Consider the following 18,314-nt stretch of genomic DNA (forward strand, 5'->3'; position numbering starts at 1 on the left):
CATGTATGAATAGGGTAATAGGGTAAGCTTTCCATACTTCTCCTGGCTTTAGTTCCCTTGCCTGGAAAATGGAGCCGGTAGAAATCGCGGTCTCACAGGGCTCAGATGAGACCCTGGACATACACTGTAAAGTGCCGAGGCCATGCTGTGGGGTGCTTTGCTCCTGCATAGCCCTTTGCTGGCACTTCCTCCTTTACCCTCGGAGATTGGCTCTCAGGGTACACCAAGCTGGGATCCTTGTTCTTTTACAGACGAGGAAACCGAGACGCAGAAAGGACAGGGGCTTGGCCAAAGGCTGGTGGCTGAATCTGGATTAGGCTGGGTCCCCTGATTTCCCGGCCTCAGAGGTAGGGCAGCTAGCCCCAGGACACATCCCAGTTTCTCCTACAGCAGGGCCGTTCAGCGATGGGGCCTTGATCCCCTAGTGCTCCTGGCGGGGGTGGGGAGAGCTTCCCGCTAACCCTGCACACACCACAGACAGGGGCCACTCACTGCAGGACCCTCAGGTGCTGGGGCAGCCCCTTGGCCAGACCCAGGGCTGTGCAGTCTCCCAGGGCATTGCAGCCAAGCCTGGAAAAAGAGAGGGGAGGAAATTGAGCACCAGGCTGGCCCGCTCCAGACCCCTGCCCTGTGCCTAGTGGGGGACCCGAGCGCCAGGTGAGCCACAAGGACACAGAGGGCAGAGGGCAGCCCACCCGGGCAGACACTCACATCAGCTCCTCGAGGTGCCTGCAAAGGGTGAGAGATTCTGCCAACCGCGCTCCGCCTGCTGGGCCGATGCCATTTGCTGAGAGGCTGAACAGGGGCAGATGTCAGACTCTCGACTCCCTTATCCCTCACCCCACCACATCCGCTGGGCCCCCCACCACCCACAGCACCCCCACCACCCACTGATGAGGCAGAGAGACCCAGAGAGGAGCAGGGGCTGGGCTGGCTCAAGGTCCCTGAATCAGTAGTGCCAGGAGGTAACCAGCCCCACTGCCTGAACACTAGGGTTAGGGGAGGAAGCCACAGTCTCCCCAGACCATAGCGTGGTTGCCAAGGGCCCCTGTCTGGAGGGCTGGCCACTCACTCTATCTTCCTGAGCTCAGGGAGCCCCGGCAGGACAGCAGCTAAGTCCTGGGCACCGGTGTTTCCGATCTGGTTGTGGCTCAAGCTTGGGGAGAGAACAGCAGGAGAACCGGAAGTGTTAGCTCACCACCCATCTCATCTCCATCCCAGAAGAGGAGGCTGGAGTCTAGAGAAAGGGCCTCAAGCCACACTGGTAAGTCCCCTCACCCTGTGTTGGATGAGGATTCCAAACTCTTGTCTTCTGTTTAGGATGATCCCCCTGGTGTCTGACCTAAATCCTTCTCGCTGCAATCAGTATCCTATATCCTATCTTTGGGTCTCCCAAGATCCTGGGTCTGGGGTTATGCAGTATAGAAGTGGGTGAAGGGGACAAGACTAAGAAGTGGAGAGTGTCCTCAAGGAGCCCCTTACTTTTGTCACCTCCCTCTGCCAAAGTTGTCTTCGGTCTGGGGGAGGGACAGGCAACTCACCTCAGCTCCTCCAAGCTGGTGGCAGCTCTGAGAGCCTTCGAAAGGTGGCAGCAGCCGACGTCATCGATGTTGCTCTTGCTCAGACTGGAGAAGCAGGGCCAAGAGGCCTCAGTCAGGAGTAAAGGCACTTGCAAGTGCTGTGCTAAGCACTCTACAGTCTGCAAAGCCTTTACACATCCAGGAACTCAAACACCAGTCATAAAACTTTCAGGGGATGGGAATGGGCAAGGTGGGCAGACTGTACCCAATATCCAGATGAGAAATCAGAGGCCCAGGGACGAGCTGTGATGGGCCAAAGACTCCCAGGGACTCACAGGCAAGATGGAAATGGAAGCCCAGAGCCGTTGGCCTGGAACAGTAGCCTCATTTTTTGGTTTGGCCAGGCTTTGCCTCGGCACTCAAGTTGGGGATCTTGGCCTGAATGTCAATATCACGTGTCTCTCACAACTCACCCTACTCTAATCTACACAAATAGTGGGCTTTTCCTTTAACCCACTCAATTTATGGTCTTTTCTGCACTTGACCACACCCTGCCTCTGTTGAGTAGCAGGGGATGGGGGTCGGGGGTGGGGAGGGTAGATGGGGGTGGGAGGGACAGTGGGGAACCAAACGAAACAGCTGACTCAAAGTATTAGTCTGAGGGTTGTTTTGCTGTCTTTTGTTTTGCAAATTTTTAGGGAGCCTCCTTTAGGTGAATTAATTTAGGGTGAAATGACCTGGTCCCCCAAACTCTCTGAGCTCATATCCTATATGCTCCATCCTGTCTTGGGTTTGTTTAGAGTTACAATATTTCCTGTTTTGAAAGACTACACAAAAAGAACATGGGCTATTTGTTTATCAAAGTGGCCAGGGGCACAGGGTAGAATATCAAGGTCATCAGCTCTGAGACTAGACTGTCACTGCTCAAAGTGGGGTCAGTGGCCCCCAGAATGGGCATCCCCTGGGAGCTTAAAATGCAGAATCTAGGCCACCCACATCATGAATCAGAAACAAGAACAAGAACACAGGATGAATTTGTGCACATGGAGGGCTGTCCTAGGACTTGGGCCCAGCCCCTTCTGGCCATTCTTTAGGAGGAGGCTGCATGTGTGTGTGCTCAGCCGCTCAGTCATGTCCAACTCTTCGCAACCCCATGGACTGTTACCCGCCAGGCTCCTCTGTCCATGGGATTCTCCAGGTGAGAGTACTGGAGTGGGTTGTCATTTCCTCCTCCAGGGGAACTTCCCAACCCAGGGACCAAACCCACATCTCCTGCATTGCAGGCGGGTTCTTTACTCATTGAGCCACCTGGGTAGTGAAAGGCTGTGACACTGACCTGGGAGGGTACAGGAATGTCCCGAGGACGGGAGCCATGGAGTTTCTCAGGAAGGTGCCCCAGGGCTTCCCTGGACGGGTGGTCCCAGCCAGCAAAGCTGGGCAGCACGCCCCCCACTCACTCCCGTGGGGTCACTCACCGGAGGCTCTGCAGGAGTGTCATGTGGCCTAGTCCTTGAGTGAGCACAGCCAGGGTGGAGCCGCCCAGTGGCAGGTGGCTGAGGCTGGAGGAGAGGAGGCCACAGGAGGACTTAGCGTAGTGGGCTTGGGTCCCCAACATGGACCCCGAGTGCTCGGCAATGACCAGTGATCTCCAAGACAGCCACGCAGTATTTAAAAAATAACTGTACAAACAAAACTGCACTGGGAAATTCAAATGCTGTTTCTCTGTACAAATAATTAAGGTCATCCAGGCAGCAGTTCTATGCTCTGAATCACACTGGACCCAGACTACTGATTGGTAAACAGAGCAACCACATATCGAGCACATACTAAGGGCCATGTAGAGATGATGTGATATACAATCATCTCAGTTTTACAGATGAGGAACACTGCCTGAGGATGAAGTCAAGTTGGGGAGACAAAGAAAGAAAAAGAGGAACAAATACAGAATCTGGATCCAGCCAAGCCTGAAGTCAGTTGCCTTGTCATTTTCCATGATATGAGTTAATATAGTTCTGGGTTGGGTTGCTTTGAGTGAGTGTTCTGTTTCTTATGAGCAAGTATTTTAGTTAACACTCAAGAGCCAGGTAAGGAAGTAAAAGGGAGGGTGTTCAGCTCACCTGGGTCCATTGAGGACAGTGACAATCGTGTTCATAAGAGATACAACAGTTTTGAGGCATGCTCCCAACACCCCCGCCCCCACCCCCATTAACCAGCACCACTTACTCAAGTGTCTTCAGCCTGCACTTGCCCTCAAGAGCCCCCAACAACACTTTGGTGCCCTCGTCTCCAAGTTGATTGTTAGACAAGCTGGAGGGGACCAAGCATGAGATAAGGGTTAGAAAAGCCTGCCCAGCCCCTGGAGCTGAGTTGTCTCATCAGCACCTCCACACCCTCTGAGTCACCCCTAGGAGACTAGCTCTGGGCCTGCAGGTCCCAGACCACACTTCCTATCCAGGCTCCATGGGGGTATTCCTGGCCCCAAGGGTCAGGCTTAGGGGTCCCCAAGGAGGGGCGCAGTGTAGTTATAGCTGACCCACCTGAGAAAGGGTGCTTTGGATGATGGCTGTACCAGAGGAAGCCAGGGACGAGGGACACGTACACACACATTCAATGATACCTTCTGCCTCTAAGCTCTCTCTGTACCCAACACCACTCTAGGCAGAGAAAGGTGATGAGCCCCAGTTTACAGATGAGGCTGTAGGTCTACTCTAGTCTAAGTCTAGTCCAAGTCTAAAGAGGCACAGTTACTCGTTCAAGGTCACTCTGAGTGACTGATAAAGTCGGGACCAAGAACGCAGCGCTCAGCCTTCCCTAAACCACACTCAGAGTTGCTGGCCTTCATCAGGGAAAAAAGTAATAGTCTGAAGTCCCACCACCCACTTTAGCAAAGGCCCAACTGTCCTCTCCACCCCTTCCCTCAGCTGGGTTCCCAGACCCTTCCAATCCGTGACTCACTCTAGCTCCTCCAGAAGGTGACAATGGCTCAGACCAGATGTCAGGAGGGCTAGCCCCTTGGAGCTCACACAGCTGGAGGTCAGCCTTGTGGAGGTCAAAAGGCAGCAGGTCAGAGAGGAGCTCTGGGTCTGGGAGCTCTGATGGTAGTGGCAGAGGGCAGGGAGGTAGGGGTGGGGAGTGGTTCCTGGGGCAGTGGGAGGGGACCCACCTTCCCTTCATAAACCTCTCCCATCAGGCAATCATTAAGTCAAGATACAGGTTGGAGGCAGGAACATAGACGAGTTGAATAGTTCTTTAAACCACAGTCATTCAGGTAGCAACTTCACAATGTCTGCCATAATCAGGCATAGCGTGTAAAATCTAGCTAGTTACCCTCACTTCCCACGAGCCCTGCATCTTTACTTAAACAACAAAAAAGCATAGCAAGTACTGGAGAGGGTGTTTAAAGGTATACTGGCACCAAAAGGAGAATTTCCCCTGATGCAGTTGGTTTAAAAGAGAACTGACAGTTAGAAAAGCTCCATTTTGCAACCATTATACTGATATTTGATTCAGGCAGGAATGATCAATGCTTGCCAAAATTTGTGAGTGAAAGTTTGAGGGAGAACCGGATATTTACATTGTCTTCAAGTGTCTTCCTACCAGATAATTGGTTAATTACAAAGGGGAAAACAGTAGCTTTTTGAGCGAAGAAACCTGGCAGACACCCCGCCTTAACCAGGCGATCACAGTTAACATCATGGGTAAGGAGACAAGCAGACATCATGTGCTTCCCAATGTGGCACACGTGATATGTTCCTGAGACGAACACAGCAGCATCTCTGTGATATTCCTGCCCCGGAGGCAGGAATCGAAGCAGGAAGAAACAGCAGAGAAACCCAAGCACAAGGGCGTTCTGATACAAAACATTAATAACTGGCGTAGAAATGTCATGACAGTATCATGAAACACAAAAAAGGGCTGAGAACACATTCCAAATTGGAGGAGACTAAAGAGAGATGACACAGTGTGTGACCCTGGATGCAATCTGGGACTGAAAAAAAAAAAAAAAAGCAATAAACATGACTGAGACAAATTGGCAAAACTGGAATATGAACTGCAGTTTAGGTAACAGTAGGGTATCAATGTTAAATTGCCTGAATTTCATACTTTTACTGGATTAGGGGAGAGAATGTTCTTGTTCTTAGGAAATACACTGAAATATTAGGGGTCAAGAGGCATGATTATGCAACTTACTTTCAAATGGTTCAGAAAAAGAAAGTGGGGGCGGGGTGGAGAGAGGGGAGGGGTGAGGAGGGAGGAAGAAAAGAGCAAATGTGAGAAAATAAAGATGGAAGGCGAAGTTCGGAAAAGGGCCTCCGGGGCTTCTTCTCAGTCTTCTTGCAAATTTTCTATGAGTTTGCAATTACTTTGAAATAATAAAAGAAAAAGAAAGAGCACAGACAAGGCACTGCTCCTCGCCACGTGGCCATGTTGATGACCATGCACCCGAGCATCATCTCCAGGGCTGTGTGGAGTCCCAGGCCATGGGAGGGGGACACAGAGCTCCTTTGAGCCCAGGGTTGGAGGGAACAGGAAGTACGGGGGTGGGGGATGAAAGAGGTGTTCCTGAGTGAAAGTCTTGTCCACATACCTGAAGTTCTTCAGCTCAGAGAGGGACAGCAGGAGGCTTTGCAGCAGCAGAGAGCTGGCATCGCAGAGGTTCACCTGGGACAAACTGAAAAGGTCCAAGCATATTCCAGAGGATTTCAGGCTGAACACACTTCAGGGATCAACATAGGGATGGGGAGGCCAAGAGAGGGGAAAGGCCCCACCAAGGAGCTCCCAATGGGGCAGGACTCCCCTCTGCCACCCTGGGGCTCTCCCCCACTGGCCCAACGAGAGAAGCAAGAATGCCGGGGTTAGCATGGCCCCAGGCTCTGTTCATCCCCATCCTGCCCTGGCCAACCTCTCACCTATGGCCTGAAGCAGGCACTGGGGTCGACCAGAGAACTCAGGGCCTCAGTGTTTCAGGGTACTGACCTGAGCTGCCGCAGCCGGGCACATGTCTCCATCAACTTCCTGGCGAGGAGGTTTTGGTGGGTTCCCAGGTCACAGTGAGCCAGCCTGGAGGTGGAGAGGGAAGCAGCTGTCTGTAAACACCTGGGTCAGTATTGAGGACTCAGTCCCTGCCTACAAGGAGTGTGTCTGAAGGTGGTAAATAAACGCTAATCAAATAAGGTCCCACAATTTGCCGGTCGACCATGGGAAGTACTGTGAAGGAGAGGTCCATGTGGGGGCCTGGCACGGCTGTGCAGGTTGTTCACTGCACAAGGGGGGTCCAACCAAGGAAGTGAGTCGGGGCTGAGATCCAGGCATGGTCTATGCCTCACAGTGTACACATGCAGGGCTGCACTCACCCCAGAGAGGTGACTTTTTAGTTTCCATAAATGTGCTATATGGATCAGAGGAGCTGTGAGCCCAGGCGTCTATGAGAGTGGATAAAGGGAGGACTTGACTAAGTCTGGGTGGTTGCAGGGACCTCCCTGAGATGGTGGCATTCAAGCTGAAACCTGAAGGATGGGATTGAGTTAGCCAGATGAAGAAGGATGAAGAAGGAAAGAGAGGAGAGAGCATGCTGAGTTGGGGGGAACAGCCTGTGCAAAGGCCCTGAGATCAAAGGGAGAAAGGTGGTGTTTGAGGACTGAAAGCTAGCGGGGATGGCTGGAGCCAAGACCAGGGTTTGGGGTGGGGATGGACAGCATGGAGAGGCAGGTCAGGCTAGGTCTCATAGGCCACGGAGAGACTTTAGGCATCAAAGAATTCTGAGTAGGGGTATGAGAAATATTGGTAAGAAGCGGCATTGTCCCTCCTCTCCCTCCCCATCACCATTCAACCTCTTTCTTGGGGTCCCAGGTACTGGGTCCCACCTGAGGGCCACGGCTTCTGGGTTCTCCTGATGGGGAAATTCCAGCTGGATACAGAGCTGTTTCTGGGTCTCGGAGATGCTGAGGAGGGAAGGGGTGGTCAGCGTGAGGTCCATGGGAGCTTCCCCTGTAGGCTGTGCTGGGACTGGGCCACTCAGCCGACAGCTCCCAGACCCAGTGGGGATCCAGACATAGGCCAACGAGACACCAAAGCCTTTGCTCTTGGCTAATCCATGGGATTCTGGTGCCTCTGGTCATAGAGCCATGGTGTGCGTTGCTGTCACCAGGGGCCACTTCCAGACAACCAGCATGGACTCCCAGCAGTGTCCATCTGGGACCTAACAGCTCATTGTCTTGGATCTAGGGCTACCTTCCTCTCTCCAGCACTGCTGCCTAAATACTGCACAAGTCCCAGCAAGTATGTGTGGCGGTGTTGTTTAGTCGCTAAGTTGTGTCCAACTCTTTTGTGATCCCATGACTGTAGCCCATCACGCTCCTCTGTCTATGGGATTCTTCAGGCAAGAATAGTCCAGTGGGTTGCCATCTCCTTCTCCAGGGGAATCTTCTCAACCCAGGGATTGAAACCAAGTCTCCTGCATTGGCAGGCAGATTCTTTACTGCTGAGCCATCTGGGAATATGTGTAGCCCCTCACATAGGTCCCAGGAGCTCCTGCCATCTTGGGGACCCAGAGAACCCACTAGGGACCCAGCTATGACACCAGAGGACAAGAGACCAATGGCTACATAAGGGATGATCCCAGTGGTCATGAAAAGATGAAAGAACCTCAGGGGCCTCCTTCCTGAACTTACCTTATTCCAGTGATGTTGCCTGAGGCCTGGGCACAGACTTCCAGCAGCGTGAGCACCCCGACTCTGCCCACCCATGGCTCTTCCACCCTGTCAGAGAGGTGATGGTGACAGTTGCTCAGTCCTGTCTGACTCTGCAACCCCATGCACTGTAGCCCGCCAGGCTCCTCTGTCCATGGGATTCTCCAGGCAAGAATACTGGAGTGAGTTGCCATTCCCTTCTCCAGGAAATCTTCCCGAGACAGGGATCGAACCCAGGTCTCCTGCACTGCAGGCAGATTCTTTACCATCTGAACTACGAGGGAAGTCATAGAGGTGGACACAGAGGTGTCCCTTGTGGGGCAAAGGTTCCCCCAAGGTTAGTGTGGGAGGGGAGGAGAGGGTTGGGGGGTTGCGGCTAAAGGCTTTTTGGGTTTTGCTCAATAACAATAAAATAAATTTAAAAATTAGGCATAAGCATAAAACAGAAAATTAACATCCTTGTTCCAATCATTCAAAGAGAAATTTTTTTTTTTAAATAGTACTTTTAGGTTGAGAAAAAGTCTATATAACATCACGTTGCAAAGATAAGGAAATTAGACTATATATAAGACATGATCCCAATTTTGTATTTCAAAAAAGGGAAAATATATATAGAAACACATATGGTGAGGAAGAGGGAGATAGAGCTATGAGAAAAATATATTAAATGTTAACGGTGATGGTATCAATTGCAGAATTCTCCTGGATGGTTTTCTTTTGTAGTTGTCAATATTTTCTGAACTTCGTACAATGTGCACAGATTAATTTAGAAGAAGGAAAAAAGAGAGTTATTTAAAATATTGCTGCTTTTAAAGTTATGTTGAATTTTTTTTTCAAAGTACTATTTTCTTATGTTCTTCTGGATTTTCCACAAACTTCTATGAGGAGTACATATTATTTTTAGAATAAGGCAAGTTTTAAGTAAAAATATTATTTGGGGTGATCCAGTGCTTCTGGGTATATACCCCAAAGAACTGAAAGCAGAGATGCAAAGAGATACGTGCACAGATACATCAGAGCAGCATGTTCACAACAGCCAAAAGATGGAAGCAACCCAAATGGCCACGGATGGATGAATGGGTAAAGAATGAATGGCTAAATGAATGTGGCTTATATACATGGTGGAGTATTATTCAGCCTTAAATAGAAAGGGGATTCTATAAGAAGGTACAATAAAGATGAACCCTGAGGATATTGTGCTAAATGAAACAGACCCATCACAAAAAGACAAATACTGTATGACTCCACTTGGTTAAGTCCGAGAGGGGTCGGATCCATAGAAACAGACAGTAGAAAGGTGGTTGCTAGGGGTCGGGGGAGGAGGCACGGTGGGCAATGAGTTTAATGGGCAGTGAGTTTCCGTTTTCATGAAGTGTTTCGGTTGTACAACGTGAATGTTACTTAACACTACTGAACTGTCCACTTACAAATGGTTAAGATGGTAAACTTTGTTATGTGTATTCTACCAGGATTTTTAAAAATGTCATGCTGGGGAACAACCAGACTTCATGTGTCTCATCAGAGGCGGTGTTGGGAAGTGCACAGCCTTGGCCGCCAAGTACGTATTTTGGGACACAAATATGTAACTGAATCTCACAGAGCCTTTCCAGTTCTAGGAAAGTCAGGGGTTAAGAGGAACAAACTCACTGACCTCACAAGGAAGCACCAGACGGAGCCAGAAAGTGTCCCAGGGGACCGGTTTTCTCAACAAAACCAGACCACCAGGGAAGTGCCTGGGTGTCGAAGTTTCCTTTTTTTCCTGAAGTCCCCAAGTACAGATCACCCATTAAAAAAGTCCAAAGAGCTGTCACCTCTTTGTCACAAAAATGTGGACCTTGATGGGATCCTGGATCCAAAGAGCCAGCTGTCCCATATGGGGGCAGTGGGAAATTTCAGGCTGGCTTGGCTAATACCCGACACTAAGGACTTGTTACTCATTTTTGTAGGGGTCCTAATTCAACTGTGGTTATGTAAATAATGTCCTTATTTTTTAAAGACTTGAGGTGAACTCTTTGGCGTGATAGTTTATGAGATCAATAATTTATCTTAGTTAAAAAATACAAAGCAAATACGGAAAAACATGAACTGTCAAACCTAGGTGATGAGGAGTTTTCAAAATTGCTTTTCTACTTTCTGGAATCTTCTCTGTTTTTCTGAAAGTTTTCAAAAGATCAGAGTGAACATATTTGTTACATGTTGTTTCTGACCTTGGCTGAGTGTCTTTTATTTTTATGGCCATGTGGTGGGGCATGCGGATCTTAGTATCCTAACCAGGGATCACACCTGTGCCCCTGCAGAGGAAGTACGGGAAGTCCCCGGGTGTGCTTTTAAGTCTCCTTTTTTTCTGAAGTCCTCAAGTACAGGTCCTGCCTTGGGCAGGGGTGGGGGAGCTTTTCTGCACCTGAAGGGGTTTCTGGGACTAATGGGGTGGGGGGGCCTCTGCATCCAGATGGCAGGGTTCTGGATGCAGGAAATGGCTAAGACTGTGACCTTGGGGGAAACTCTTCTTCAGAGCCCACTTCTGCCCTCCATTCCTACCACAGTCCCCTCCCAGAGTCACGGGCAGGCAGTACCTGAGAGTGAGCACCCCCGTCGGCCACGTTAGCAGACCCAGGAGGACAGTCAGCTGCTCCAGGCCCGGGAAACACCAGGTCAGCCTGTGGACAGAGGTCGTTCTGGAAGGGAGCCCCTACCCCTCAGCTGCCCCCACAGGCTGGGCCCAGTCACTCACGTGAGCTCCGTCAGCTGCAGGGCCTGGCTCAGGCTGGCGGCCAGTCTGGGCATGTGCTCTGGCTTGAAGTGGCACTCGCTCAGCCTGAGGGCAGAGGGCAAGGGGCAGAGCTTGGGCAAAGCCTGTCGGGACTACAGTCCTGCTGTCCCCCAGCCTCCCCCAGGACCCATGGGGGAGCCCCCACTGGGTGCAAAGGCCTGGACCAGGACCTGAAAAAAGGCCCAAGTGCAACCTGTGCTCTGGGAGCTTCTCTTTGGAGAGAACACTGCCCAAGAAAGTGCTAGAGTCATCACTCACTGAGCCCTGACTCTAAGGCCGGCCCTGGCCCAGCCTCTGGGTGCACCCCATGAGCAAGCAGGCATGCCTGCCTTATGTGTGGCATCTCACTGAACCCCAATAGCATCACCTACAGGCAAAGAGACTGACCAACCCAAGGACACACAGTTGGAAAAAAGCAGCGACAGATTTGGGTTTCAATCCAAGTCAGCCTGACTCTAGCCCCTAAACCTGTAACCACTTCTCTAGTCTCCAGGCCCACCCTACTCCAGGCTCCCTTGGGTGCGGAGGGTGGGGCTGGGGCTGGGATTCTTGCTATGGCCCTGTCCTCCCAGGGCCCGGCCCGTGCGGCTGGCAGACAGGCCCCGGAGCACTGTCTCACAGACGGGCTGAAAAGAGAGCCCAGCATAGCACAAGAGGGCCACTCCCTCTCACAGGACAGGGGCCACCGGAGGTGTCCAGGAAGGGCTGACATGTGAGCTGGGTCATACAGCATTGGGAGAATTTGATCTCAGAAAAGGCAGGGAAGAGAATGCCAGGCTGAGTGCCCAGAAGCAGGGATGCTTCATCAGGCAGTGCGTGCTTGGTGAACAAAGATCCCTTGTGGCTGAATCTGTGTGCACACATGCGGTATATGAGTGGTGTGTGTGATGTGTGCATGTTATGTGTGGTGTGTACAGGGGATATGTCTGGTGTGTGTGCATGTGTGTGATGTATTATGCTGCGTACGTGTGTGTGTGTCTGTGTGTGGTATGTATATATTTGGTCTGAGGGTGGTGTGTGTAGAGGGGTGGGAGAAGTGAGAGAGAACACGGCAGGAAGTGGCAACCAGATCAGACTCTGCGAAGACCAGGCTAAGGATTTGAACTTTATCCTCAGGGCACTTGGGAGCTACTGCAGGGCTCAGAGCAGTGGAGTACCACGGTCAGACGTGCATGCTGGGAAAGTCCCTCTGGGGGCTGCGGGGGGATTGGAGGAGGCCTGGTCAGAGGCAGGGGACCAATGCAGAGGCCACGATCACAGGTGAAGCAAGACATGTAGAGAAACTCACCCAAGGCTGAGAAAGACAGAGCCTGAGGCTACCAGCAGGGGATTAAATAAAAAATCACTGATACAGCACTCAAATAAGGCAGGTCGTTTCCAGGCACTTGAAACACATTTACTCATTTAATCCTCACAACAACCCTCATTTTACAGGTGAGGCATTGAAACACAGAGCAGTCAAGTCACTGGTCCGAGGTCACACAGCTATTAAGTGGTAGAGTGGAAGAAGGGAAAGTGTTAGTCGCTAACTCATGTCTGACTCTTTGCAACACCATAAACTATAGTCCGCCAGGCTCCTTGTCCACGGGGATCCTCCAGGCAAGAACACTGGAGGGGGTTGCCACTCCCCTCTCCAGGGGATCTTCCTGACCCAGGGATCAAAGCTGCGTCTCCTGCATTGGCAGGTGGATTCTTTGCTGAGATCTACCCCAAGAGGGTCCAGAGTCTGGTTGTTTAACTCAGAAGCCTCCAGACTCAGTTAGGCTGTGGCTAAGGCGCACAAACACCACTCGAAGGCCTGGTCCAGGGGCTGAAGGTATGGGGAGACTGGGGGCAGGTGTAGGAGAGACAAACCCAGGTGGTAGCTCCAGGCAGGGTGTGTGAAGGAGGAGGGGACCCTGGGAGGAAGGAGGCATGGAGGCCACCACAGGGTCATCCGCCTATCCCTGGTTCCCCTGCCTTTCCTGTCACCCCAGACCACAAATTACCTCAGTGTCTTCCCAGTCTCTTCCTGTCGGGAGAAGTGAATCCAGAAGCTCTGCTTGGAGCCCAGGCTGCAGAGAGAAGGGTGTATGGAAGCCCAAGGCCCAGCCTTGCCAGCGTCCCTAGGACCCAGGTGCCAGGGGGCACAGGGAGGGATGGGGGCTGGGTCCACAGGGGCACGGGAGGGTGGAGCCACGGCAGAGACCCTTGCTGACCAGAGGAGACCCCCACCTCCTCCTTCGAGGATGCTAAATCTGGCGTTTCCCCACCTGGTGGCCTCCCTGGGCCCCATGCGTGCACACACGGGCCTCAGAAGATGGAAACTGTGATCCCACAATCAGTGAACTCAGAGACTCAGAGAGGCTCAGTTGCCCTAAGTCACACAGACAGAGGGCCACTGAGCATGTGAGTCTTGCTTCCCCATCATCAGCAAGTAGCACCAATGTTTCCTTACTTCACTGAGGCCTCCCGGAGACGTGGGCAGGAGGGGAGCGCCTCCACCAGGCACAAGACGCTTTCCTGAGACATACTGTTGTGGCTTAGACTAGAAGAGAAAAGAGGTTCAGGATAAGGGGTGAGGCAAGACCTCAGTGGAGCCCTGCCCAGGTCCTCACCTCCTCCACTCCAGCTGTCATCTCCTAGAAGGGAGTCCTCAGCGTCCAAGTCTCCATCCTCAAGGTGGAGACACCGAGGTCCAGAGATAAGCCAGAGGGACGCTATCGCCACCCTGGCAGGCCAGGCAGCATACTCTGAAATCTTTGAGAGTCGCCCCCACTGCTGCCCCTGTGGTCTGAGACCAGGGGTGAGGGCACTGATAAGGCCAGGCTGCCAGCTCCAGCTCCATGGGGGCCAGGGATGCCCAGAGCGCAAAGCTTAGTTGCCTAGCAACGGGCTGTATCCTGGGTCTGGACGTCAGTCTCGCAGGTCACTGGGGAGACTGAGTGACTGAAGATGAGTCCCCAGGGGCCCTCCCTGCTGTGGCAACATCTCCAAATCTGTGTCCCCTAACTCTGGTCAGAGGAGCTTCAGGGACAGGATGGATGGACCAAGAGCCAGGACAACTGAGATTTCTGCAGCTGATTGGGGATGAATTGTTGCTCCCTGCCTGGAGTCAACTTGGGCCACCGAACACTAGTCACAGTCTCTTGCGGGTGTTTGGTGAGAGCTCTGCCAATAGTGGGCAATGAAGGAAGGAGGAAAGGACCCAAGGTGGGTGGGTGGGGGGAATCAAGGTAAAGATCACCCCCTCCCCAGCCCTTGTCCCCTGGAGTTCTTCAGGGGTGCCTGAAAAGAAGCCCACTAACATTCCGGGCCCTGGGGAGTCTTCCTCCTAGTTGTCCTCGGGGCTGCTCATCACTTACTCAAGCGAACCAGAGATGGGCACCTTGGGGAGACATTCCAGGAGGCACCTGAGCCCATCATCACCCAGCAGGTTTGCTGAGAGGCTGCAAGAGGTACGAGGAGGAGGTGGTTGGTGATCTGATGTGCCTGCTCTTCAGTGAGCATCACTGCTACTCTACCCGCCCCGCACCGTCACCACCTCCACCATCACCTCCACCACTGTGTGCAACTTCTGTTCCAACAGCACCATCATCACCACCAGCACCATCGCATCCCTACTACTTGGCATCCCTGCCTGCATCCCCGTCACCTCCATCAGCACTAGCACGAGCACCCCCATCCCCTCACCAGCACCACAGTTAACCAGTCCTCATCTTCCCCTTCAGTATCTGGTGACCACTCCTGGGACTCCAGCAGGCTTTCAGCAATTAGAGAAAAAGCAATTATCTTTTTACTGTGCACTCGGCCTCTACCTGTTGGGAGCCATCATTTTTGAACCAGAGTAAATTCAGGAAAAAGACAGACATTTGGAGGATGCATTTACCCAAAATATTTCTGCTTTTGATTTGGGAATGCAATATCAGAAACTGCACTTGAAGACTATTTCCCTTCATTTGTAGCATCCTATGGTTTTAGCTACAGTTTCAGGAACAAAATAATCAGTGTGCCTGGGAATATCTGATTTTTACCCTGCAATTTTGAACTCATTTTGCCCCGATGATAAGACTTTTGAGGCTCATTTATTTCCATCTTTTCCTGAGACACTTTGAAAACGAAAAAATCTGTCTCAGGAAGCCACTTATTGAAATAATTTTTAGAATATGAGAAAGTTCCCTCTAGAATGAAAAAAACTGAAAAACTCAAAAGACATCTTTGCTTATTCATCTTTCTTTAAAATCCATGATTTTCATCAGCCACATTTCTCTCCTTGGCCACACCACAAGGAATTGAAATTGTGGGGTTTTTTTTGGTGGATAGCTCTCTGTATGTTCTGCTTGTCCTAAGCTGGAGTTCTAACAGTTCTGAGTAAAGGCCCTGCATTGAAGTAAGTGTGTGACTTAACACAGATCTTTAAACTCTCTCAGTCCGCTCATCTATGATATCCAGGGTTGTTGAGAAGGAGGATAAAAAGGATATGTAAAGCACTTAGAATAGTGGAAAAAGTGCTCAAAGCTCTTTTTTCCCTACCCATGCAGGGCTGTGCTATTCAGGCACCCAAGACAGGCCACACTGATACCACTTCTCATCAGCCTGAGAGCCCAGGCACACATCCCTACGCTGGCTGGCTCCGGGCCCTCCGCAAGCAGAGGCATTGGCTATTCTTAACCACCTGCTCAGCACGTCAACGGACCCTTCATTTCAGGCTCCACCAGCCAGCAGAGCCCCAATGCCTTGAATAACAAGAGGCCAAGGGGCTCCTGTGGCCCTTTGCGAAGTGAAAGTAACTAAAAGTGTTAGTCTCAGTTGTGTTTGACTCTTTGCGACCCTATGGACTACAGCCCTCCAGGCTCCTCTGTCCGTGGGATTCTCCAGGCAAGAATACTGGAGTGGGTGGCCATTCCCTTCTCTAGGGGATCTTCCGGACCCAGAGATCGAACCGAAGTCTCTTGCATTGCAGGTGGATTCTTAACCATCTGAGCCACCAGGGAGGCCCAGTCCTTTGCAAAGGGCTCCCCTAAATTGATCAGGGGTACACCCTGAACTAGCTCTACATGGTAGCAGTGGAGGATGGGAGGGATAAGATGGGGACAGAAACTTTACAGATGTGACTGAGTCCCAGGCATCCTCTCCTCTGTTAGGTGGTCCTGAGAGCATGCATGGGTGTGTACACACAAACACACACACACATCCTTCAGGTGCCACGCAGAACATGCTCCAACTTACTCCAGCTGGTGGAGGTCTTCACACTTGCTCAGCAACCCGCACAGCGGCTCCACGTGCTCCTGGCGGAGGCCGCAGTCAGTGAACCTGCGGCAGGAAGGGAGATGGGGTCCCTAAGCTGGGTATAGCTTCGAAGCTCCAGCGGGGCTTCACTCAAGCTTGGACTCTCTAGAAACATCCAGCACCCACCCGTACCACCTGCCCCGCCCAGCAGATCCCACATATGTTTCCTCTTTGAGGGGATGGTTCTCAAAGTGGGGTCCCTGACCAGCCCCAGTAGCACTCCTTTGGGAGCGTGGTGAGAGGCACATGCTGGGAACACAACCCAGACCCGCTGAACAAACAGCCTCTGGAACAAGGCTCTCCAGGGTGATTCTGATTCAGTCAAGGTGAACTATAGCTCTTAGGGTCACTTTAATGAGCAGACATGGGGGTGGAGTGGAGGAGACCCAGAGTGATGTCTCCTTATGCGGAGGATTATTCATACTGGAATCAAAGTAATAGTAAAGTCTGTCTTTGAGAGGCTTACACGGATACCACACAACAACAAGGTAAATGAATAGCTTATGGCCAGCTAGCAACTTAAAAAATAAACTTAGAATGATAAAGTACCTAAAACCAGTAACTCAAATTTTTATCAGTTACTTTCCATTTTTTTCAGTCCCAAATTCCTTATTATACTATTATTTATATCTTATTTTTAAATCAGCTCATTCTTTTTATTTAATGCACTTACCAGAAAAGAAAACCTTGTATCACTTACTCCAATAGAAAACTAGCATTTCCTGCCCTAAACAGACCGTAAGGATAAGGATGCAGGAAATGAGGACAAAATATCATCATTATATTCAAGCCAGATATTGGCACCTGCTGAGGGCTCTCCTCCTACAGCTTAGCAGACGTGAAGAGGTGTTACAGACATGCTAAGAGGCAACTGACACTTCCTCTTGGCCTTGTGCGTGCTTGGTGCTTCAGTCATGTCTGACTCTTTGTGACCCCATGGACTGTAGCCCCCAGGCTCCTCTGTCCATGGAATTCTCCAGGCAAGAATACTGGAGTGGGTAGCCACTCTCTTCTCCAGGGGATCTTCCCGACCCAGGGATCTAACCCAGAAATCTCCTGCATTGCAGGCAGATTCTTTACTGTCTGAGCCACCAGGGCCTTAATCAAACACAGAAATTTTGAAAAAGGAAGAATCTGATGAAAGTGAACCAGTAGTCAAGTATGGATGTGAGAGTTGGACTACAAAGAAAGCTGAGCGTGGGAGAATTGATGCTTTTGAATTGTGGTGGAGAAGACTCTTGAGAGTCCCTTGGACTGCAAGCAGATCAAACCAGTCAATCCTAAAGGAAATCAGCTCTGAATATTCACTCAAAGGACTGATGCTGAAGCTCCAATACTTTAGCTACCTGATATGAAGAACTGACTCATTGGAATAGACCCTGATGCTGGGAAAGATTGAGGACAGGAGGAGAAGGGGACAACAGGGGATGAGATGGTTGGATGGCCTCACCAACTTGATGGACTTGAGTTTGAGCAAGCTCTGGGAGTTGGTGATGGACAGGGAAGCCTGGCGTGCTGCAGTCCATGGGGTCACGACTGAGCGACTGAACTGAACTGAAGTACTCTACTATCAGCTCAACCTCCTAAAAATCATCCCATCCTGGTCTATGTCCTACATTTTGGAAATAAGATTTGGAAACTATGAAGGTATTCTAGAAGTCACCATCGTGCTGGGTTAGGATAGGAACTGGAAAAACTACCGCCCAAGGCCGCCTGTTTTATATGACCAGCACGCTAAGAATGGTCTATCCATTTTCAAATAGCTGAGAAAAAGAAAGTCAAAAGAAGAGTAACATTTCATGACATGTAAACATTACACGAATTCAAGTCTCAGCATTCACAACTCCAACTTTACTGGCACACAGACACGCCATTGTTTATATATTGTCTGTGCTGCTTTCAAACTTCTGATCTAACCCTTTACAGAGCACATTTGTTCACCCCTGGGCTAGGAGCGCTGTAGCACTGCCTGGATTCAAGTCCTAGCTGCACCCCAACCTGTGGCGTGACCACAGCTGAGAGGCTTCTAGGATGTAATGTGCATGAGGCTCTCAGAATGGTGTCCTG

General features: G+C 51.0%; 1 protein-coding gene across 10 annotated transcripts in view; it reads right to left on the reverse strand.

Moving 5' to 3' along the window:
* NLRC5 (NLR family CARD domain containing 5) overlaps window positions 1-18,314 on the reverse strand; it is a 93,608-nt gene that overhangs the window by 4,689 nt on the left and 70,605 nt on the right. For 7 of the 10 annotated variants that reach the window (XR_011467716.1, XM_070388399.1, XM_070388394.1 and 4 more), the window contains 17 exons: window positions 16,188-16,271; window positions 14,324-14,407; window positions 13,417-13,506; window positions 12,968-13,033; window positions 10,941-11,024; window positions 10,783-10,866; window positions 8,192-8,278; window positions 7,385-7,462; window positions 6,498-6,581; window positions 6,109-6,192; window positions 4,476-4,559; window positions 3,744-3,827; window positions 2,996-3,079; window positions 1,542-1,625; window positions 1,073-1,156; window positions 712-795; window positions 493-570 (listed from right to left, as the gene is read on the reverse strand). Coding sequence is in view for 9 of the 10 variants with exons in the window: in XM_070388399.1 (XP_070244500.1) it covers window positions 493-570; window positions 712-795; window positions 1,073-1,156; window positions 1,542-1,625; window positions 2,996-3,079; window positions 3,744-3,827; window positions 4,476-4,559; window positions 6,109-6,192; window positions 6,498-6,581; window positions 7,385-7,462; window positions 8,192-8,278; window positions 10,783-10,866; window positions 10,941-11,024; window positions 12,968-13,033; window positions 13,417-13,506; window positions 14,324-14,407; window positions 16,188-16,271 (1,407 nt within the window). In the remaining variant the exon portion in view is untranslated. The remainder of the gene's footprint in view (window positions 1-492; window positions 571-711; window positions 796-1,072; window positions 1,157-1,541; window positions 1,626-2,995; window positions 3,080-3,743; window positions 3,828-4,475; window positions 4,560-6,108; window positions 6,193-6,497; window positions 6,582-7,384; window positions 7,463-8,191; window positions 8,279-10,782; window positions 10,867-10,940; window positions 11,025-12,967; window positions 13,034-13,416; window positions 13,507-14,323; window positions 14,408-16,187; window positions 16,272-18,314) is intronic. The other 3 variants (XM_070388403.1, XM_070388400.1, XM_070388401.1) reach the window with 2 other exon arrangements.

The sequence above is a fragment of the Bos mutus genome, chromosome 18 (assembly GCF_027580195.1).
Source record: "Bos mutus isolate GX-2022 chromosome 18, NWIPB_WYAK_1.1, whole genome shotgun sequence".
In the NCBI taxonomy this organism is placed as follows: Eukaryota; Metazoa; Chordata; class Mammalia; order Artiodactyla; family Bovidae; genus Bos; species Bos mutus.